This window comes from Mytilus galloprovincialis, chromosome 2, assembly GCF_965363235.1.
Source record: "Mytilus galloprovincialis chromosome 2, xbMytGall1.hap1.1, whole genome shotgun sequence".
In the NCBI taxonomy this organism is placed as follows: domain Eukaryota; kingdom Metazoa; phylum Mollusca; class Bivalvia; order Mytilida; family Mytilidae; genus Mytilus; species Mytilus galloprovincialis.
In genome coordinates, this window is record NC_134839.1 from 102459647 (window position 1) to 102484986 (window position 25340).

A 25340-nucleotide genomic window follows, 5' to 3' on the forward strand; every position below is an offset into this window, starting at 1 on the left:
CAGGATTACCAAAAGCATTTCATTGAAGGTAAGCATTAAACTATAAAGCTGGTAAACAAAATATGACCATTTGAAAAAATCATCAGCATATAAAACTGGAAAAGAACTGAAGAGTCAAATTGATTCATATCATTTGTGGTCAGATTTAAATGTAGAATAAACATTTCGTATTTCCCAAGGGAATGCCTTTCTGGAAATACAACTTTCATAGGTGAAATATCTTCCTATCTCACTAAAGCTAGAAAAAAATAATGTTTTATTCAACAACTTTCTTTGACTAACAGAAAACAGATTTTTGGTTCAAGCACCTTGTTTTCATAATTATGCGGGTAAGTGGTAAACCAAAAAATATTTATCCTAGAAGATGTTTTTCTATCATCGTCATGTGAAATAAGCATACATTTGAAAATGTATAGATGTAAATCACATTGAATACTATTATAAGTACATTTTCTTTGTCTCAGACAGGGATTGAACTTTTTTGTTTGTAATCAGACGAAGATGCATGTCTTCATCCACATCTTATATGGTATTATTGTCTTTTTCTTGAGGAATGTCATATTAACAAGACTTCATGATGTTTTAGGTATTTACATTTTAATATATCCATTCAAACTTTTACAGTTTGATTAGCTCATGTTTTCCATACTTTTGTTTAAATAAGAACCCATTACTTCTACTTTCAAAAGTAAAGGTATTATCTATTTTATACCTACCTTTTCCATAGCATCAGTTATCTCCCCTACTGTACATCTTGCCCTTGCAGCATCTATACTCAGGGCTAACAAGTTCCCCTCACCTGACTCACAACATTTAGTAATGGCTTCCAAACTATCTTCTGCCTAAATTATAGGAAAATATAATAAGATTTAGAATGATATCTAAATTTGTATAAAATAAATTATAAGTTCTATTTAATTAGAATTGTAAAACAAAGACTTAACAAATAATGAGCAGCCAAGAACTATCTGTTATTTAAGAGGAATATTAACACTGCCTGCATATAATTTTATCACGATGAGTATTTGTTGCCCTGACAGGATTTAAATAATTTCAATTTGTGACATCTTTCAGACTTAACAAGATTGCAGGCATTGTCATGCTAAGCATACCACAAGTTGAACTTCACAGTATCCAAAACAGGAAGTTGGTGGCTGACAGATCCAACATTAGTTTTAGTGTTTTTTGTTTCTCATTTTTATATTGATGAGACTGTTGGTTTTCCCTGCTGTTCGGTGAGCCAAGGCCCTGTGTTGATGACTGAACTTTGACTTATAATTGTTTACTTTTACAAATTGTTACTTGGATGGAGAGATTTCTCATTGACACTTATACAATCTTCTTATATCTATCATAAAAAGCAGAGTGGTAACATCAGCATAGAAAAATGTATATACCGGTAGCTAAAAAAATAATGCTAGGGAATGTCTGATACTTTGTGGAACATACCTTCTTTGTATCTCTGGTCCCTCTGAATTATCTATACATAGAACATCAATTTCACATACCTTCTTTGTATCTCTGGTCTCTCTGACTCTTGTCAACCTTTCCATCTGTTTTTGTTTGACCACTGTATTATCTATACATAGAACATCAATTTCACATACCTTCTTTGTATCTCTGGTCTCTCTGACTCTCGTCAACCTTTCCATCTGTTTTTGTTTGACCACTGAATTATCTATACATAGAACATCAATTTCACATACCTTCTTTGTATCTCTGGTCTCCCTGACTCTTGTCAACCTTTCCATCTGTTTTTGTTTGACCACTGTATTATCTATACATAAAACATCAATTTCACATACCTTCTTTGTATCTCTGGTCTCCCTGACTCTCGTCAACCTTTCCATCTGTTTTTGTTTGACCACTGTATATCTATACATAGAACATCAATTTCACATACCTTCTTTGTATCTCTGGTCTCCCTGACTCTCGTCAACCTTTCCATCTGTTTTTGTTTGACCACTGTATTATCTATACATAGAACATCAATTTCACATACCATCTTTGTATCTCTGGTCTCTCTGACTCTCGTCAACCTTTCCATCTGTTTTTGTTTGACCACTGAATTACCTATACATAGAACATCAATTTCACATACCTTCTTTGTATCTCTGGTCTCCCTGACTCTCGTCAACCTTTCCATCTGTTTTTGTTTGACCACTGTATTATAAACATAGAACATCAATTTCACATACCTTCTTTGTATCTCTGGTCTCTCTGACTCTCGTCAACCTTTCCATCTGTTTTTGTTTGACCACTGAATTATCTATACATAGAACATCAATTTCACCCTGTTCAGCCAACTTATATTTGTTTATACCAACAATCACCTCTGTAACATAAAACATACAATATTCACTATTTTTTTTCTAGGTATCGTTGTAAAGATTTATATTGGCTAGAGTTTAACAAATGTACACATGTATTTGTACATTAATGAAATACTCCTAAAGAAATGCATATATATGGCAATATGGATGGTTTATCTGGGAAGTCATTGATAGCAGCTGGTATAATAAACTAAATGTGTCATAACATTACAAATGGCTGCATTTGCAAAAAAGCTTAAAGCTATTTTTAGGAATGTAAATTTGTGAATAACAGTAATCTCATGAAATTTAAAAAGTCCAATTAAGATTGAGAATGGAAATTGGGAATATGTCAAAGAGACAAAAAATGGCCCAAAGAGCAGATAACAGCTGAAGTCCACCAATGGGTCTTCAACACAGCAAGAAAGTTCCTGCACCCGTAAAGACTGAATTTTGAAAAAAATCAACAGATCAGAGCCAGAGTAATCATGATATGTAACTCATCATCGTAGCTCAATATGTGAAAGTTTTAAAAAAAAAATTCTGTAGAACTGTTTGTTTTGGAATGATGGCTGAGGGTAGAACATACAACTATATTGCTGTGACTGCTTTATGGAGGGACATAAAAATATCTTATTTTCTTATATAAATCTTAAAGAAGAGAAGTTCTTGCCCAGTAGAATTTCTCTTGATAGAACCTTATTGTTTTTAAATTGGATATAAAAGTTCACAATCAATATTTAAGACCCTGTTCACACTAGAATTTTTTTAATCAACCTAATTTGAATTGATCTAAATAAAACCAGTTAGTGTTCACATTATCTTTCATCAAAAGGATCCTTATCGGTTTAATCTGAACCACTGCGTTCACGCTACAATTATAAAGGCAATCGGTCCAATTTTTTTTACACGAAAAACTGTAAACATTGTGTATAAATAGAACTGATTTATTAAATTCATGTATTGATACACTGATAAACACACTTGAAAAAATAAATTTGGATAAAGATATTGTTTCTCTTGAAAAACAAGTTAAAATTTTGATACTTGTGTTATTGCAGGTTTTTTTATATTTAAAAAAAAAAAATAAAACAACTGTAGCAATGAAGTTTAAATATGACGAAATACTGCGGTTTCTGAAAAGAAAAAGAAATCAACATAAGAAAAGAAGACATTGATTTCGCAAATGTATGCTACAGCAAAGACAACATGTTTTCAGTTTGTTTTAAAGATCTATTAACAGAGAAATATGGGTTAAACAACAAAACTCTGAGATAGTTTTGCCGCTATACATGTGCATACATTATATCTGTAGGCCACCAATGGGTCTTTGTATGCTATTAACTATAGCTATAGATATTACCTGAACCACTATCAATTCTAGCCTGTCTTTTTGCAGCACATTCTTCAATTCTTAGCTTTGGCATGCCTGCAGCAACAGCTTTTGCCATTCCACCCATTTCTTCTACCTGCAAGTATACAGTGAAATGTGCAGTCATAATTAAATTTCTGTTGATAAAAGTTGCATACTCTATTATGTGGATAGATAAAAGCACAAACAGATGAAATAATAATCTTTTTTATTATAATTTGAACAAAAATATCCTTATCAAATATCTGACATTTCTTAAAGCCAAAAGAATCTATAAAATATCTGAATGAAATATCATTTGTGAGAGGAGAATAAAATATTTCAAGTATTGCCAAACCCCTCAAATATAATTTGAAAGTTTTCTTATATAAAAACAAGAATGTCTCCATAGTACACGGATGCCCCACTCGCACTATCATTTTCTATGTTCAGTGGACCGTGAAATTGGGTAAAAACTTTAATTTGGAATAAAAATTAGAAATATCATATCATATGGAACATGTGTACTAAGTTTCAAGTTGATGTAACTTTAACTTCATCAAAAACTACCTTGGCCAAAAACTTTAACCTGAATTTCGCACTATCATTTTCTATGTTCAGTGGACCATGAAATTGGGGTTAAAACTATAATTTGGCATTAAAATTAGAAAGATCATATCATGGGGAACATGTGTACTAAGTTCGAAGTTGATTGGACTTCAACTTCATCAAAAACTACCTGAAGCGAACGGACGCACAGACGGACACACAGACGGACGCACTGACGGACAAACGAACGAACGGACGTACAGACCAGAAAACATAATGCCCCTCTTCTATCGTAGGTGGGGCATAAAAAATTGGAAATAATTCATAGCAAAACCATCATACTAGACATTTACAAGGCAAACTCTTTTTTATAAAGAAAAATGATTCTCTTATGGTCACAACCTGTTATCTACTTCTAGCATATAGAGATATTTCTAGTATCACACTAAATGGATTGTGATACAAAGAAGTGATATGAAAAATACATTATTTTGATTGGCTTATTCAGCATTGTGAGACAATATAATGACATTTTCATTGGCTATTAGTTAGGTCTTTGATAACTTTCATAGATTCAGACATTGACTGAAATACCTCATTTATAACTTTAAGTGCTGCTTCATAGATTTCTTCTGTCAGGCTTTCCATCAAGTAAGATCCTCCCCATGGATCAGCCACCTGTCAACAAATTAATAAATGCTTTTTTTTACATTTTTCAAAAGAATATATAAACTGAACAGTCTTTTCATAAGTAACATTTCAATATATTTATATCAAAATTTAAAGCATGTTTAATCAAGCTAGTGTTTCATAAGCCCATAAAGGCTTGGTATTTGTCTTCTTTTATTACTGTGCAATGTATTATAATCTGTATAGAACTTTGTAGACAAATGGTCATACATTAAAATCTTTGTGTGTTGAGGTCTTATATATCATAGGCTTTTATGTTTGGTTTGAGTGTAATACTGTGTCCTCAATGTTTTTCAACTTGGTATTTTATTTGGCCATTTTAAACCTTTTGATTGAAGCGTACTAATGAGTCTTCCGTAGACAAATAGTGCCTCTTGTATACACAATTTTTATCCTGGTATTTCTGATGAGTATTTCTTCCGTTTGTTATAACTAAATTTATTTATTTTATCTATAATATTGTAGATACCATTTTTTTAGTATTTGCGCATATGAAACGTTGCGCTCATATAAATTGCTATATTTCCCAGTTTTTAAGTTTTATAATGTTTCACTTTGAAGTATGTAATGTTGTCTAGTTTTTATTCATTGCAAGTTATTATTCGGAGACACATCATTATTTTATACAGAGATTATAATTGGTAAGAGATATTTATGTACAGTTTTTAAGAACAATATTTATTTAAAAAAAGAATATTAAGAATTGTAAAAGTACTAATAAATTAATGTTTATTTCAATTATTTTTTTAATTTAACAAGTTATTTATTAAGGGTGAAAGAAAGTGAATCATATTGTTTGATTAGTATTATGCTTTTAGTGTTTTAAGTTATAATTTTACTTACGATGTATGTTAATGTGTACTTGTATTTTATTGCAGAGAATCATTTGTTACGATACTAACAGTATATGAAGCCAAAATCATATGTAGTTTTGATGAATAAAGATACTCATGTAGTTTAACAGCATACTCAACTTTATTGCCTGATTGATGTGATCCATACATTATTTGTTATTTACAAAAGAAAGAATAAAACAATACCTTAGTGATACCAGATTCTTCTTGTAGTATAATCTGAGTATTTCTAGCAATTCTTGCACTAAATCGAGTAGGTAATCCTAAGGCCTCATCAAATGCGTTAGTATGTAAGGACTGGGTTCCACCAAATACTGCAGCCATGCCTTCTACACATGTCCTTATAATATTGTTATAGGGATCCTAAAACATAAACTGCTAGGTTGATTTTTATGGAAAACTAAATTCCGTACATATTTTATCTATTTGTCCTAAAATGCTCTTCGACTTCATACTTTATTTGGCATTTATTAGTTTTTTGTTTCATGTGTCAATGTAAATGGTTTCCAATTCATGTTAAATATTAGGAGAAACCTTAATTTTTACATTTATTTTTTGCAAATTCACATCATTCATGGAAAATTTCATTCAACCAAAAATTAAATTACAATTGGACAGACACATATGAATGCATGGACAAAACAGATGGACTGAAACACAGATCAAAAAACATTATGTTCCCCTGCTTTCATAGGCAGGGCATTAAAATAAAAACCATAATACATTGGCTCAGCATATTTATCCCATACCTGTTCTGTTAATGACCATCCAGAAGTCTGTGAGTGTGTTCGTAGCAATAAAGATTTAGGATTCTTTGGATTAAATTTTTCTTTTAATAGGTTTGCCCAAAGTCTTCTTGCAGCCCTCATTTTTGCAATTTCCTAATTAAAAAACAATTCATATACATTAATAAATTATTTATCTACTTACACTTAAAAAGAAAGATCAAGATTTCAATTCTTTATCTTAATTCACTTTTTGTATGTTACAGTACCATACATCATGTACATTATACTATTATAGTACAACATATTATAAAAAATCATATGTATGACTGGAATACTTTTAACTGTTCTTTCTTGTCAATATTAACAACAAAAAAATTCCTTCGTAAAATTACAATTGTAAAAGTTTCAATCGCTTATAAAAAGTTGAGTCTAATCTTTTAATTAAAATTATAACTATTATAATTATAAGTCAGCTGAGATGCTCTGACATATAACATATATAAGGATTTGCTGAGGCAGTCAGATGTCAGAGCACAGTCCATTAAAAAAAAATAGAACTCACTGACCCAAGTTTCAGTCTTGTGTAGGGTTTGGGCTCTTTAAAATGGCAATCAGTAGTAAAAGTTGATAAAAAATTAAATGGATACTTTTAATATATTTTTAAGTCTCTGTAAAGGAAGTGAATAGTATGGTTTACATAGCCATTTTGAATTTTTTAGTTGAAGCAGCTATTTTTTCATGCCATGTTTGCTATTACTTTTTGAGCTTCTGAAATGTTAGCTGAAATGCATACATAAGTATCTGATATAGTTCAATTTTAAAGGTTTATGATACTATAAAATATTTTATTCAGACATACCATATAAAAATTCATTCCAACTCCCCAGAAAAATGACAAACGTGGAGCAAACTTATCAATATCAAGACCTCTGCTCAAACCTAAAAATGAAAAGAAAATATTTGAAAGTCACCGTGTTTTCAAAGATTTATTCTTTTAAACTCTTCATTTCAGCAGAAAACATAGATAAATTTTTTTACTGACCAATGAAATATAAAAAAAAACAAGAATGTGTCCAAAGTACACGGATGCCCCACTCGCACTATCCTTTTCCATGTTCCATGGACCGTGAAATTGGGTAATTATCTATTTGGCATTAAAATTAGAAAGATCATATCATAAGCAACAAGTGTACTAATAATATAAGTTTCAAGTTGATTGGACTTCAGCTTCATCAAAAACTACCTTGACCAAAAAACTTTAACCTGAAACTCCCACTTTCATTTTTTATGTTCAGTGGACTGTGAAATTGGGGTCAAAAGTCTAATTTGGCTTAAAAATTAGAAAGATCATCTCATAAGCAACAAGTGTTCTAAGTTTCAAGTTGATTGGACTCCAGCTTCATCAAAAACTAGCTTGACCAAAAACTTTAACCTGGACGGACGAACGGAACCACAGACGGATGTACAGACGAACAGAGCCACTAGTCCAGCAGCTAAGTCCAATATTTTGGGACAATTGATCACTTTGTGGTAAAAGCATGAAACTTTGCACAGTGTTAGTTATGATGCTTATAAATATTTTTGGATATGGAGCCATCAAAAAAATTTCCACAATGGCCGCCAACAGTCATGAAGAAGAGTCTAAAAATATGGTATAATTTATCATTGGAAAATAAAAACACAAAACTTTGCATATTGCTAGTTATGATGATAATTAATCATTTCTGAATATGGAACACTCAAAAATAATTCCATAATGGCCGCCAATTTCAAAATGGTGGCCAACAGTCATGAGGCAGAGTTCAAAAATATGGCTTAATTTATCATTCGAAAATAAAAGCACAACACTTTGCATATTGCTAGTTATACATTTATATTGCTTATTAATCTTTTATGAATATGGAACAATAAAAAATAATGCCATAATGGCCGACAAATTCAAAATGGCCGCAAACAGTCATGATGCAGATCCAAAAAATGGTATAATTGATCATTTGAAAATTAAAGCACAAAACTTTACATATTGCTTGCTATGATGCTAATTAATCTTTTATGAATATGGAACAATAAAAAATAATTCCATAATGGCCGACAAATTCAAAATGGCCGTCAAAAGTCTTATTATCAGAAACCATAAACATTCTTGCTTTCAAATATGACACTGGTCCTGCATTGAAGATAGTCTGCTTAAAAGACTTTGATAATCAATTTTTCAACATATCAAAAGCAGCTACGTTTGTTTCGTACAGTTATTTTCGCATCAAATTAGGAATTTAAAGGAACCTTCCCAAAGTGATGTCAGGAAAATTCTGTACCCCAGTCATTGCTTTCTTTGGTCAGTATGATTCAGTTTGGACCCAACATTTAGGATCATTTATATTCTCAGTCGACATTAAAGATAGCACAGCGCTTCTGATGTATAGATGTACAAAGAAACTATCAAACCGTCACATAAAAAGTAAAATCACAAAAATACTGAACTTATAGAAAAATCAATCCGGAAAGTTCATAATCATATGGTAAAATCAAATAACAAAACGCATCAAAAACGAATGGACAAGAACGGTCATAAAAGACCATGAACCTACAGTTTGTGCTTGTTTGGGAATCATAATCCTCTGTAAGACTAGAAAACGTGATCTAAATGAAGTAGATACTTTCTTCAAACTTGGACTATTTGTGTCCTACCACCGAGTGTAAGAAATTTCAACTTCCATGGCTTATGATCGTTATGTAAAAGACGGTATAGTTTGCTCTACCAATCTACTACAAAATGTATTTACTTCATCTGCTGTAGACAATATTGATCACAATCCAAGCAGTATATCGTCAAAAGATTCATTCGATGGTACAGGTATATCTTTATTCCAACATATTTCAGAAGATGTTCAAGGCGTTGTTCAAACATTTCTCCAATCTGAACCTATGTTGAAATGCCAGTCAAAGAGAGTTTCTCTTTTACCATTACCAAAGAGTTATTCAAATCTTCCACCAGCTGTACTAAGATTCAACGAACCAGATATCCCATTAGTTGAAGGAGAACTTTCAATTGATATGTCCTCATTCCCAGCTGCATTAAAAGGGAAACTCAAATGGCTGAAACATGTTGCAGAAAAATCAAGTGTTAAGGCTAAAGTGGGTAAAAATATTTCATGGTCCGCCTATCATGCTGTAGTACTGCCAGATGCGAATAAATTACTAGCGGTGTCTTCCCTTCTACCTCTGTTTCATGAGCAAGCAAAATCTGTTGCATTGATACGACACTCATTGAACATTATTCGTAACGCTGTAAGAAAGCTAAATCCAGGCCAAACTCCAGTTGTTTCTTTTGACCAACCCCTTTTCACAATAGCAAAACAAATATAATGAAACTGGCCTCAGATGTATGGCGAGGATCACTTTGTAATGATGCTCGGCGGCCTACACATAGAAATGGCTGCGTTCAAAGCATTTGGTAGTTGGCTTGAAGATAGTGAATGGACAAGTGTTTTAGAAAATGCGCAGGTTACATCACCAGGTACAGCTGATTCATTCCTAAAGGCTTCTCCTGTTACAACAACACGTAGAACACACCAAGTTACAGCATACACACTTTACCGTTTATTGTCAAAAGCGTACTGCCAGTACAAAGATGTTTTGAGGTATGATGAAGTTATCTTAGAATTTGAAGAGTGGTGTTTGGAATTATCTAAACAATCTCCTCACTTTAAATTCTGGTAAATAACTCTCAAATTTGAATTTACATTATTAATATTTACAAGGTCTATACGTGAGGCTAACTTTTTATTATATATTGAAGCTCTCTCAAAGATCATTCCTTGGTTCTTTGACTTGGATCACACCAACTATTCACGATGGCTGCCAATTCGTCTGCGTGATACGCTTCAGTTGCCAAAAAAGAATACAGAAACCAACAGAGCAATCCTTAGCGGCAACCCTTTTTGTCACCAAGACCGAGAAGAAATTTTCCTGTATGGCTTTTAATCAAGCGGACGACCAAATAATGCGTATGTTAAAGCAGATTGTGGTGCTGTTGACGGAAAATCCAGGAGCTCTTGATAGATGGATGGTTGCTGGGCCTGAAGTGGCTAGTTTGGTAAATGAATTTGAAAATGTCACTGAATGCTTTGTATACACTAACGAATCTAATAAACCTCATCATGAACAAATATTATCCTTCCAAGAATCATTCCAAACAGACTGCAGATTGAATAGCTGTGGATAGGTTTTGGCACTAGGAAGAACTTACGATATATCTGTTCATGGACTGTGCCTTGCCCTAGGACCATTGAATCGAAAGTCTTTCCCCTGTGTCATGCTTTTATCGGTTGTAACATAGCCTCAGCTTTTTCTGTGAAAGGTAAGAAATCAGCTTGGGACACATGGTCCGTATATGAGGAGATTTCAGAAGCATTTCTGCAGGTTATTGAGAATCCAAATGAAGTGGAAATTTTAAAAGTGTTAAAAGTAACAGTATGTTGTGCTTTTGTATGATCGGTCTAGTACAAATTATACGATGAATGAGTTAAGAAAATAGTTATTCACACAGAAGACAAGAACAATTGACAATATCCCTCCAACACGTGATGAACTTCTTCAACATACGAAACGTACAGCTTACCAAGGTAGTGTTATTTTGGGAATAGTTTAGGTGCAAATCCAAGTATGCCATCACCAGATTTATTTGATTGGCAAAGACTTGATGGTACTTGGGTACCATTCTTTTCTGTGCTTGTTGACACTTCAATGTCATGCCAAGATCTCATCCACTGTAAGAAATGATGTCGAGGAGCATGTAAATGCTTGAAAGCAGCATTAAATTGTACAGCATTATGCAACTGCTCAACGGACTGTGAAAGAGAAACTGATTGAGTCACTGTGCTTTATTTTGATTTTCCTGCATTTTGATCATATTGTCATTATAATTTTAATCTATGTTAACTTTATGTTAAATAGCTACTTGGGAGTTTTTTTTATTTCTTACCTTATTTCTAAAAAATAAATTCTCTTTGTAGAATTAAATACTGCATATGTTCTTTTTTTTTTTTCATTTCAGGAAAATTGTTAAATTTTCTAGGGTTATTACCTGTAACTGTGGGAAAAAAAACTCGTCAAAGACGCCATTTTGAGTTGAATCGACCATTTTTATTTCATAGCTAATGTCACTTGTTACATTAAATAATAATATGTTTGTATATACGTGCTTGTATTGAAAAAATTATCCATTATTTTTTAATAATTTTTATACCATATTTAAAAAGAAACGTAAAATTTTGACATCTTAAACGGCGCCATTTTGAATATTGCCGCCATTTTGGAAATATAATCTATGCACCTATGTTTTGTTGATACACTGAAGGCCTTTATTTATATCCAATGACCAGTTTCACGGATTTGGTAACTTTCTATCACACAATGATGGTGTACACATACGAGTACTGTCAAACTTAGACATTTTGACACGCCATTTTGAATTTGGACGCCATTTTGATGATTTCTTTATTATCAGTTTTACAAAAATAATAACTGACATATCTTAATTGTATTTCATTAAGTTTGTTACATCTTCTGAACTCATTAAAATTGGAAGTCTTCATCAAATGAATGATGCTATACTTATGTCGGCCATCTTGAATTTGGCAGCCATATTGGATTTTTTTTTCGTGGCTCCATATCTGAATTTTGTCTATACCCCTTAATCTTTCACTATGCCAAGTTTCATGCTTTTACCATAAAGTGATCAATTATTCTGATATCCGCTGGGCTACACAGACCAGAAAACATAATGCCCCTCTACTATCGTAGGTGGGGCATAAAAAAATTTGAATTTAATTTCAAAATATGTCTCAGAGCATAGCGGACAAATCCTCATTCAGAATATTTTCCACAGTCATTTTGTTGAAACTGTTTCCACTCATTCTTCTATAATTGCTCCATATTCATGATCATGACATATCTTTTTATCTTGGCTTTCTTTGGAATATAATTTCTTGGAATATAATTATTTCTGGCAGTTTTAAAACTAAAAGTGCTTATCTTAAAAATGGAGAATACATGTAACTCGTAATTATTTGCTTGCAATTTCTATCACATTTGGTGTGTTTATTTTCTCTGCGGTGCAAATGATTTTGAGATGTTATCACTTGTAAATAATTTGTTCTCTAAATTTCTACGTGAAGCTTGCAAATTGTAAAGTAAGAATAATCCTTTTTTTGTTCCCATTCATTAAATCATTTTGTAAGAAGTTTTGTTAGTTTGATATTTCATTGATACTTATTCCACATATGTTTTTATTTTCTAGTCATTTACCTGTTTGGATGTATTGCAAACCATCTGCTACAGTAAAGGCCATTTCCAAAACTGCATCTGCACCAGCTTCTTGCATGTGGTATCCCGATATAGATATGGAATTAAACTTTGGCATGTTCTGAGAAGAAAATCAAGTAAAAGTTATATATTGAAATAACGTAAATATAAATAATGTTGATATCATGTAATGAATTAGTTTTTGACATAAAATTATTGATGTGTGCAGTTGACTCCATGAATACATATTTTCCTTAGCTACATAATTCAGCTGAATTTTAAGACTTGACTTGACTAAAATATAAATAACAGCTTTCATAGAACTCTGCATTTAAATTATTTATGCGTAAGAAGATTTACCTGTTCATTTGAAAATCATATTATACTCCTATGTTGGCTATCACAAAATATTTTACAGGAGTTCCATAACTTTCAGTGGTCATGAATGTTTCATTTTTAAATAATAACATTATTGTTACTATTATAATATGAGGAAAACAAATGAAGCTTTTTTGTAGTCATTTACAAGCACCTGTCATATATTTATATTGTAATGTTGCAACATAAATAAACATGATTTTGGAGATCAGCTAAAAGTTAGCCTAAATTAATTCTAAAAGTCATCAAAAAAACAGATCACACCATAGAACCTCTACAATACAATATTTCTCCACTCTCAACAGTTATTCTTCAGTATTTAAAAAGCCCAGCAAGCCTTGTACTTTAAATTTAAACATTCAACTGTCTGGAGCAGAGGCTTATGGTCAGGAAAGCAATTGTATTCCTTAAGTTTGGTTTATCAAAGATATTGAAATTTGTCTATATAGATCTGGTTTTCAAACCTGTATGGGTAATAAAATTTTAAGACAGTAATTAGCCTATCCAACTGATCTATTATTCTAATTTCAACAATAACAGTTACTTTACCTCTGATGTGTATTCAAAGATATCTCCAATGATTTTCATTGATGGTTCTGGAGGGAATATATAAGTATTTCTGACCATAAATTCTTTGAGGATATCATTCTGGATTGTACCTGCTAACTCTGACTGCTTGGCTCCCTGTCAACAAAATAACAAAACAATCTATTGTAACCATTGGAAGATGACATCCAATATTTCAGATATTAGCTGTTATTTGAAATCAGCAGATTTATTATATATCTTATAACAAAATAAAGACTCATTTGGTAAAAATTGAAAAATCACCTTAGTGATGGAAATTAATTCCCTTATCAGACAATATTATATGGTTATTATTCTAAAAAAAATTGTTTAAGCAGGGGAGGTTTAATCCAATCAAATCCTCACCTATCCAAAATCAATAACCTTACTTAAATTTAACTGGTATTAACTACTTTCTCTATCATCTTAACCCTTTCCTCCATTGAAATTTTTTTTTTGCATACTTGATTCGCATAGGATTTTTTTAATAAAATGCTGAACATATACTTTAAAGTATTAAGGCATTGCGAAAAACAACTATTTCATCAAATAAATTTTAGTGGGATATTCCTATGATATTCCTCTTCATATTAGATACAAATTATATTAAGTCAACTGCAGACACTTTGAAGTCAAAGTGTTTCAACTTAGGTACTACACAGGCGTCATAATGGAGTAAGGGGGGTGGCATCAAAAGGCGTCATTATGGAGGAAAGGGTCTCATTTAAAAATTTCTCAAATAAATATTCTCCAGAATAAATTATATGTTGGCAAAACACTAACTAAAGAATTACTTGTTTCAGTAGACAGAACAACTTTTAAAAAATAATTATGATTCATGAGAGTAGTTTAAAGTCATCAGTTTAGTATAAGTAAATTTAATTTTAACCCCATACATTTGAAAATTATTTCTTTTCCTATTAAAAAATAGATGCTCAAAAGATATTTAAATATTTCTTTTTCTACAGTTATTACTATTAAATTAAAGATAAAGAAGGGAGATAATAAACAAATATAACCTAAGTTATCTCCCTTAAATCTCATGGTGACATACTATATTTCTATTGTTTTTTTTTATAAGATAGTGACAGCCATTGACAGTAAAATCTGGTCTGACCTGTGACCCACCTGTTCTTCAGCAGCCACAATATACATTGCCATAACAGGTAGTACTGCCCCATTCATTGTCATTGATGTAGAAATCTTATTGAGAGGGATTCCATCAAACAACAGTTTAGTATCCTCCACTGAATCTATAGCTACCCCTGCCATACCAACATCTCCAACTACTCTTGGGTTGTCTGAATCATAACTAAAATAACAACTAAATATAAGTACAGAATCTATAGCAACACCTGTCATACCAACATCTCCAACTATACTCTTGGGTTGACTGAATCATAACTAAAATAACATTCAAATTAATATAAGAACCTTTAAAGCATTGAAATTTTCATGTTTTGGGAAGAAATAATTATATGTTTAATAAATCTCCATCTGCCAATATTTATGTGCATACACCTTATGGCTATTCCCTGCTGACCCAAGAATCTGTGCCGCTTGAACTATTTACGTCATACAACAATCACTTTCCCATTGTAGCATCAGATATTTTGTGTTATGACATCAAAATTTTACGGGAACCTGTGTGATGTCCAGTAATGGCAGACAAATAGCGATAAGGTGTTTTAAACTAGTTATTGTTGAATACAAGTTCCATGTTATCAGTAGGAGAAAAGAAAATTTGGAACTGATGATAGCCTTTTTTTTTGCTAAAACAGCCTCAATGTTGCTGTTACAAGATTCAATGATGAGGTTCCATTCAAAAAAAAGATTTTTTTTAAAGCTGTTACTTAAGACCTGAATTTTAGACTTGTGTTAAATATCTAACTTTTGAAAAAACTATATACCAAATGGCCATTTTAGGTCAAATATGTGATTGTTTTTCATTGTTAACAATTTTATGACATCACAGTGACCTTAAAACTGTAATTTCTGCACTAGTGTATGAATCTAACCATCCTCTCCATTCATAAATAGAACTAACTTAATTTGAAAAGGATTAAAGATCTTAACTATTTTCAAAACTTCTGGGTATAGATATTAATAGGTAATAGCTCTTAAAATATCTACTATCGACTTGGTAATATGCATAGTCTTCATAAATGACCATTAGTTTTTATGTCTAAATAGTACATACAACTTCAAGAAACACTTAAATTGGTGCGTAGATTGTGTGGTCAAAGTAGTAAAAAAACATCCTAAAACATGTGGTGGTCAAATAATGTAATAAATACAGTAATCTTACCCTCTATGTGTAGGAAGATCAAATGCCACACTTAGACCTTGCTGTCCTCCTGCTATGTTGTCTCTGTAAAACTTGTTACTTTCTTCTACAGTACTGAATCCTGCATACTTTTAAAATGAGACAAAACTTTATTGTTAAACAGTTTCATATATGGTGTGAATTTACAGCTTTTATTTATCATATTAATTTGTTTCATTTCATGTTGTTGTTGGTATTTTTATTGATAGGAAAATAAGAGAAGTGAATGTAATCTTTCTAATTATTCAATCAATATTTAAATGAAAGTAAAAGTCATTTTATTTTATTTCCAACATGATATTTCCTTTTGTATTCTCACATTTTGACTCATTGACAACTACCATACATCCTTTCTTTTAAAGTTATTATCTATGGATCTTGGTCTCAAAGTTGAAGGATTTATGTTGAAAAAGACAGTTTATCTGCTGTAACTATTTCTGTAAGGATATTACTCAATGTGTTCTCTCCTGTAGTTGACAGTCAACTAGTGTCCGTGTGTACAATGTTTTCATTGAACTTTGCAACCTTTTCAATTCACTTTTATATTTTGTTAACATTATATCTTTGCTTCATATCTTAAATCAAAATTGATGTAATATGTTTGTCCATTCTTTGTTGAACATGGCAATAGTTAACACAAACATTTCTGAATTAACGATATTCTAGTAAAGAGGTCTACTAGAATGTCTGATATATAAAGTCAGAATGTATACAGTGTGATATAGGGACAGCATATGTATGGACATCTTGTTTGAAAGTCTGTGTTTTAACACTCTACACTATATAGACCTTGTGTATCCACTAACCTGTCTGATGGTCCAAGGTCTGTATGTGTACATTGTACTATAAGGTCTCTACACTATAAAGACATTGTGTATCCACTAACCTGTCTGATGGTCCAAGGTCTGTATGTGTACATTGTACTATAAGGTCTCTACACTATAAAGACCTTGTGTATACACTAACCTGTCTGATGGTCCAAGGTCTGTTTGTGTACATTGTACTATAAGGTCTCTACACTATAAAGACCTTGTGTATCCACTAACCTGTCTGATGGTCCAAGGTCTGTATGTGTACATTGTACTATAAGGTCTCTACACTATAAAGACCTTCTGTATCCACTAACCTGTCTGATGGTCCAAGGTCTGTATGTGTACATTGTACTATAAGGTCTCTACACTATATAGACCTTCTGTATCCACTAACCTGTCTGATGGTCCAAGGTCTGTATGTGTACATTGTACTATAAGGTCTCTTCACTATATAGACCTTGTGTATCCACTAACCTGTCTGATGGTCCAAGGTCTGTATGTGTACATTGTACTATAAGGTCTCTACACTATAAAGACCTTGTGTATCCACTAACCTGTCTGATGGTCCAAGGTCTGTATGTGTACATTGTACTATAAGGTCTCTACACTATAAAGACCTTGTGTAACCACTAACCTGTCTGATGGTCCAAGGTCTGTATGTGTACATTGTACTATAAGGTCTCTACACTATATAGACCTTGTGTATCCACTAACCTGTCTGATGGTCCAAGGTCTGTATGTGTACATTGTACTATAAGGTCTCTACACTATAAAGACCTTGTGTATCCACTAACCTGTCTGATGGTCCAAGGTCTGTATGTGTACATTGTACTATAAGGTCTCTACACTATATAGACCTTGTGTATCCACTAACCTGTCTGATGGTCCAAGGTCTGTATGTGTACATTGTACTATAAGGTCTCTACACCATAAAGACCTTGTGTATCCACTAACCTGTCTGATGGTCCAAGGTCTGTATGTGTACATTGTACTATAAGGTCCCCTTGTGTAGGGATATAGGCCTGGAAGTTCTTTCTCTACATGTTCTGTATCTTTCTTTGTATAAACTGGCTTAACATTGATGCCCTGAAATTAAATATACATCTTCAAGTTAACTTATTATGACATGATACATACTATGACCTGATTTCTTTAACGATAGAAAATTAAACTTCATGGAGGTGTAAGTAAGTATGGACCAAATTATAATTAATTGTACCCTCCATCAAGAAAATTGACTAAATTTCACAATCTGAAAAGTCGGCAAAAATCATCTTAATAAGTACACTAAGTAAGGTGAAAAATATATTAAAAAAAGTTTGTCTCTGTGTTTTAAACTGTAGAAGCAGTTTTTCTTTTTACACAAAATGGGTACCTCCTAGGTAAACATGAAGAAAGCTACTGAACAGTTTCATCATCTACAAATAATATTCAAATATGTTCAAAATATGAGGAGCAACTTAATGCCTCTTCTGCTACGATGGGGGCATAAAAATTACACACAAAAACAAAATATTTTTTTACGTTGCATATTAAGGTTCATCATAACCTTTTTGCAAATACATGAAATATGGCAGTATTTACACCACACATTTCACTATGAGTACAGAGAAACTTGTACACCTGGAAAAATCTATCCAATGATCATGATGATGACATTTTACCTCAGGAGTCTTCCACATCAGGACATCATCTGGATCTTTTCCTTTGATTTCTTTCTTTGCTTTCTCTTTCCATGACTGATCTATTGGTTGTCTGTGTAAACATCTGCAGCATACTGGTGCAGTTCTCTGTAAAAGTGGAGTATAAACTAATTTATTTAAACAACTATTGTGAAACTATCAAACAGACCATAAAACAAAACATAATTAAATAGTCCACAAAAAGAACAGCCAAGTGTCGCTAAATGATTGCTTAAAAGCACAGTTTGTTACATTAACCACTTGAAACTAATGCTGGTGATCATTGGTCCATGATATGGGGTCAAAGTCAAGTTAATCCAGTCTGACAGAAACCGACTCTTCTTCTTCTTCTTCTTTCAGAGAAGGAACCGGATTTCAATATTTGAATTACATGGATCTGCGTGAAAACTTTGCACAGTGACCGGCATTTACACAGAAAGTTCTCTCTTGGCTATTTACATTTTAAATGAAAGATCTATGGAAAGATTACTGTTGGCATCTGCACTGGTTCTTTCTTAGTAGACTCTGTTTTTACTTCTGGTTCGGTTATTGTTTAAACATGTTAAAGTCAAATAATGTTGAAAATCTATGTTTAATATGTCATGCTGGATCTTGAATAGCACACATAATCTAATTAGTTTTCATCCATTCTTTGAGGCTTTTCCATTTTAAATTTTTACCATAATTGTGACACAGCTAGGATAGATAAAATATGTGCAATTTAGGGACATTGGAACTGTGTTCTTTTATTTTACATTAAAAGAGATTTTGATGTATATTCTTCATTTTCTATATCTTGTATAACCTCAAAGAATTACTTCATTACACTTAGGGACGACATCAAAAGTTCAATGAAGGATAAAAAACTTAATTCACATAGTTTTTTCACTAAGAATTGAAGCTGGGACAAAAGGACAATTTTCAATATAATTAATTTCCAAGGGACATGACTCTTTTAAAAAATATTGATATGCAGTAATTTTCGAACTCTTCATGCTCTTGCAAGACATTGCAGATATTATAAACCTATGACAATGTATGATATAATGTTTATAAAATTCTGGTAAAAATTTTACACTTGAAGCGGCAACAAGACGGGACCGACGGAAAGATGCTTAGATGATTCCTCTATAGCAATTTTCCACATATTTAATAAACTCTTCTAAAAATTATTGATCGGCAATGACTTTTGAACTTGACAAAGACATTGCTGATATGTATAAACCTATGATTTTAGTTTCAAAAATTGTAGATATGAGTCTCTGAACTTCATGTAACAATGCAATTTTCCATAGATATTTAATGTTTTCAAGGGCATAACTCTTTGCTAACTCCTCTCTGACTAACTAAGACATTGTTCACATTAAATATAATCAACTATGATATTTGTTGTATAAAAAATCTGGCAAGAATTGAACACATGACAGCATTCACAATGCAATTTTGCACAAAAAGTAATGTTTCTTAGCTATAGGGTCAAAACTATTTTAATAAACAGCTGCGCCAGGAGTGCATGATGCACCCTTCATGTTTTCTAAGAATAAAGCGCAATAACTTCTCAATGTCATATATCAGAAATTTATGAAAAACTAAAGGGAAGTTATCTTAATAGACAATGATAGACAGGCAAAAATGTTTATTGAAAACTGCTCAAAGCTCTTTAAAAAGTAATGTACGTCTGAAAACTGGAAAATCCCCCTTTTTTTAATAAATAAAACCCCAGAACCTGGGAATAGTATGTTCCTGCCATAACTTAACTTAGAAATGCAAAATCAAAATTTAAAAAATTGAAAGGGAGCTCGTGTTAATAGATAAAAAAAAACCACACACACTCTATTACATTGTATTAATGAATAAAACCCCTCTCTGAAACTTAAAATCTAAAATTTATGAAATCAAAGCGCTGTAAGCGCTGAAGGCAGTTAACCAAAAACCAAGGCAACCATAATTATAAAAACTGTGGCAATGTTGCCTCAACATTAAACATTCATATATAGTACATTCATGTTTATCTAATGATTTATTTATTAAGGCAAATAATTCATATGTTATCAAAGTTTCAAAAGCAATGCATATATCAATGTATATTTTTTATGGTGAGTCTGCAGTGGTACAAGTTCCCAATGATTGCAGTTGTTCTACTTGGTAGTTAACCTTGGTTTTATTTGACTGCTAGAAGTTCAATTTGACTTAGTATGAACATGTAATAGTATGAATGGACTGGTTTCCCTGGAAAGAAAACTGAGTTTGTGTTCTATAGTACAAAAGTTATGAGATACGAATCAGACAAATGTTCACTACAACAGGGATCAAAGGCGAGGTCTGACTGACTTGCCCATAGTAAATGTAAATGATTTGTTATTTTGTCCCATACATATGAATATATATAACTTAGGGGTGGGGATCTCAACGGTTTTCAAGTTCTCAAACAGGTAGGGGTAGGCAGAGGATTTAGGGGGCAGGGGGCCGCCCCCCCCCCTTTTTGGGAAAAAATTTGGTTGCTTATATAGGGAATCACTGAAGCGTGACTGGAGCGGGCCCCTCTTAGGTCAGTCAGTGGGCCCCACTTATGAAAATTTCTGGATCCGCCACTGGGGATAGGGTGACCCTAGGGACTTCCCGTACATTTCATTTTATTTGATATATTGTCCCATACATGAATATATAAGTTTAGGGGTGGGGATCTCATTGGTTTCCAAGTTCTCAAACAGGAGGGGTAGGGTGACCCAAGGGACTCCCCCTATATTTCATTTAATTAGTTATATTGATCCATACATGAATATATATTGTTTTGGTGTGGGGATCTCGACCGTTTCCAAGTTCTCAAACAGGAGGGTTGGGATGACCACAGGGACTTCCCATATATTTCATTTAATTTGTTATATTGTCCCATACATGAGTATATATGGTTTAGGGGTAAGGATCTTGACCATTTCCAAGTTCTCAAACAGGAGGGTGAACAGTGACCTCAGGGACTCCCCCTATCTTTCATCTGATTTGTTATATTGTCCCATACATGAATATATTATATGGTTTAGGGATGGGGATCTCGACCATTTTTAAATTCTAAAACAGGAGGGGTGGGGTGACCCCTAGCGACTCTTCCTATTTTTCATTTGATTTTTCATATTGTCACAAACATGAATATATATGGTTAAGGGGTGTGGATCTCGACCGTTTCCAAGTTCTCAAACAGGAGGGGTGGGGTAACTCCAGGGACTCCCCCTATACTTGAATATATGCAGGGGCGGATTCAGACGGGGGAGGGTTGCGGGCTTGCACCCCCCTTAAATTTGCAAAGCATGGGTTGTTCTCAGCTTAATAAAGCATATTCCGATAATTTTACATCAATTTTTTTTAGCCTCGCTCTGCTCGGCGAAAATTTAAGTTTGCGCCCCTCCTAACCTAAAATCCTGGATCTGTCCCTCATATGGTTTAGGGGTGGGGAGCTCGACCGTTTCCAAGTTATCAAACAGGAGGGGGGTGGGGTAACTCCAGGGACTCCCCTTATATTTCATTTTTTATTTATTATATTGTCCTATACTTGAATATATGCAGGGGCGGATTCAGACGGGGGAGGGTTGCCGGCTTGCACACCCCTGAAAATTGCAAAGCATGGGTTGTTCTCAGCTTAATAAAGAATATTCCGATAATTTTACATAAATTTTTTTTTAGCCTCGCTCTGCTCGGCGAAAATTTAAGTTTGCCCCCCTCCTAACCTAAAATCCTGGATCTGTCCCTCATATGGTTTAGGGGTGGGGAGCTCGACCGTTTCCTAGTTATCAAACAGGAGGGGGTAGAGTGGCCCAAAGAATGCCACCTATATATCATATGATTTACTTACATTAAGGTATATATAACATAGTTGCATTATTTGTGAAAATAAAGAATGAAACTTTCAGCTACTTTAATTGACCCTTCAAAATTAAGAAAAAACAAATAACCCCTCGAAATTGCAGTAATATGTTTACACTTTAAAAGCATCTCACATGCATTATCATCATTTATCATTTATAAAGAAAATTTAGACTGTTACCATGAACATGTATATTGTTAGATATACTGTTCCCAGCTGTCACGTTGTATTGGATTTTTAAATTAAAATTTGTCAAAAAGTAATTTTGAGTTTCTGAATAAAATATTTTTCTGCTTTTTCTTTCTTTTACATATATCTTTTGGTTTACAATACTAGTGTTTATATTCATTTAACATGCATAGATGTATTTTTTCACCTGCTTGGATTTATTTTGTAAATGATCGCCAAACCCGGAATTACCCTTATCCGCTTCCGGAATCGGATCCGATTTTGTAAAATTTTGTCTTCACGGCCGCCATTGTTATGTGTTTACAATGTTGTTTTTGTCAATCAGATACGATTTTACTCGAATTTATACAATATTTGTCCGCGATTTTCTGTATAAAGCTAGCGGTTGAACAAAATGAACATCGCCGTCATGAATAATAATGATAAAAATAAGTTTTTAGCTCGTTTAATTGGAGACTTTGGTGAACATGGTGAAAAGGTTTGCAAAGTAATTTCTTATTTTCTTTCAAATGTAAGGCTACGTCGGGCGTAGCTAGAAACGAACAATCCTAGTCGAAATTCCGCTTGCAAAAGTGAAAGGTCTCGGACCACCGCTAATTTGCACACCTGCCTCCAAATTGAAAAGCTACGAAAATTTCTTTTTCTAATTTGAAATTGCCGCCAACAGCATGAACAGTTGAACTTATTATATAATAGACTACTGACGTAGTTGTACTACGTATTGATGACAAACAATATTCCTACGACTTTTGTCATTTGGGAAATCTAAACTACTTGTCTTAAGAGATTTTCGGCAATTAAATATTTCATACAATTGTTCTTTGACATCTTAGCTAAAAGCACAAGTCATAATGAACTACACAAGGATTCTTAATAAGCACTACTTCCTATGTGTAACTATAAAACTTTTGGATAAATCGACGATCATTTAATGTTTTTCTGGTCATTTTTTTTGTAATCCAGAATAAAAAGAATTAAAAAAGTGTTCAATTAGTTATATATAACATAGTAGCAAGCTAGATAATAACAATGGCAAGTATTTCAGGATTTATTGGGTAGAACACAAATCTAGGGTGCTCGCATAATGCAGCTTAACTGCATAATAAAAAAATGGAGCTACCATCAATAGAAAATAAATCACTTAAGTTTTATGCAAATTGGGTAAAGCATTTTGGAGCTACATGTAATGTCCGACATGTTGACGATGGACAGATAGACGGACAGACAACGGTCATGACCATGATGATGGTATACGATAATACACTAAACGGGTGTATAAATAAATAATCGATTGGCACTGATTTTTCTACTCATCCATGACATTGCTGATATAAACCAGTCAGGGGACTTACTTAAATGAGTGATTTTCTAAATCACTGATTCAAGTTACATTATTTCCATAAAGGATGGAAGTTAGAGTTGTCTTTCTTTAATAATCACCTATTTAAGTAGTACAAATTAATCACTAGAAGAAGTGATTTAATTTTATTGTAGCTTTAAATATAGAATACTAATGATCCAGGGACTAATTATGTTTCTAAACTTATCAGAACCAACATATTCAAATTTTAAAGTAAATTTGGATTTTATTAGATAAATACTTACCATCATAAATTCTGAGTGTAACCCCAATTGCGTCATAGGTCAGATGGAAAATCCCAACTAAAAATAAACGTACTCTCACTGGTCCGGACATATACCCCTGTTTGCCCATATTCTTCCATTCAATTTCCTCAAGACAGAAACATAAGGAAAGGGGATGAAGGGGAGGTGGGTGGGACCTATAATTTATGATGGTAAGTATTTATCTAATAAAATCCAAATTTACTTTAAAATTTGAATATTTTATAGCTATAAATACGTTACCATCATAAATTCTGAGTAACAGAATCTAACGTAAAGCTGAATCCCCTGTAACAGAAGAAACAGGAGGAAAGTTCAATCTTTGTGCTGAAACTATAGGTCCAAGAGAGTATAAACTTTCGGCAAAAGTAGCCATAGATTGGAGGTAGTGAGATATAAAAGAGTTCTCATTTCTCCAGAAACCTGCAGACAGTACCTCTTCTAAAGATGCACTGTTAAACAGAGCCCAGGATGTAGAGATACCCCTAACATCATGAGCTTTAACATTAAAACTATTTAAAAGTTCTGCCTTAGAAGAACCATAAGCTAAAGATATGCATTTGCATATCCAAGTAGAAATAGTTTTAACAGAAAGATCTGAGATTCCTTTTTTAATAGGAATAAAGAGTCTTGAGTTAGAAACAGAACGTAAACTACACGTTCTTTCCAGATAAATAGATAGGATTCTTACTGGACATAAAAGTACAGAAATAGAATCGCTAGGGAGTGCAGGAATCACAACTGGTTCTGCACCCTTATCTGGAATCTGATTCTTTGCCAAAAAAGCAGGATCCGTTAAAAGAGTAACAGAAGATTTATCCCTGTTAAATCGAAGGCAAGCATCAGAAATAGAGAAGGCATGGATTTCACTCCTTCTCCGTCCAGAAGCCAAAGCTAAAAGAAAACAGCATTTATAGGAAAGAAACCTTAAATCTATTGTTTCTGCTGGTTCGAAAGGAGGAAGTTTTAAAAAGGATAAAACTAGTCCAAGGTCCCACTTAGGAACTAAAGTTTTTTGTCTTGGTCTTTCAAGACTAAAACTACGAACCAAAAGAGAAATATGCTCATTGATTCCAAAATCTGGGCCACCAGAAATATGAATAGTTCTTGAGATAGC

The 25340-nt window shown here is 32.9% G+C and overlaps 1 protein-coding gene across 1 annotated transcript in view; it reads right to left on the minus strand.

Annotated features, from left to right (window-relative positions):
• The window catches only part of LOC143065186 (methylmalonyl-CoA mutase, mitochondrial-like), a 63867-nt gene that overhangs the window by 33159 nt on the left and 5368 nt on the right, over positions 1-25340 (minus strand). Inside the window, exons 2-15 of the mRNA XM_076238606.1 lie at positions 18538-18663; positions 17828-17959; positions 16044-16150; positions 14864-15047; positions 13718-13852; positions 12794-12911; positions 7344-7423; positions 6506-6637; positions 5943-6119; positions 4807-4890; positions 3676-3781; positions 2199-2335; positions 2003-2013; positions 717-831 (exon numbers count right to left, since the gene is read on the minus strand). Coding sequence (XP_076094721.1) covers positions 717-831; positions 2003-2013; positions 2199-2335; positions 3676-3781; positions 4807-4890; positions 5943-6119; positions 6506-6637; positions 7344-7423; positions 12794-12911; positions 13718-13852; positions 14864-15047; positions 16044-16150; positions 17828-17959; positions 18538-18663 — 1644 coding nt within the window. The remainder of the gene's footprint in view (positions 1-716; positions 832-2002; positions 2014-2198; positions 2336-3675; positions 3782-4806; positions 4891-5942; positions 6120-6505; positions 6638-7343; positions 7424-12793; positions 12912-13717; positions 13853-14863; positions 15048-16043; positions 16151-17827; positions 17960-18537; positions 18664-25340) is intronic.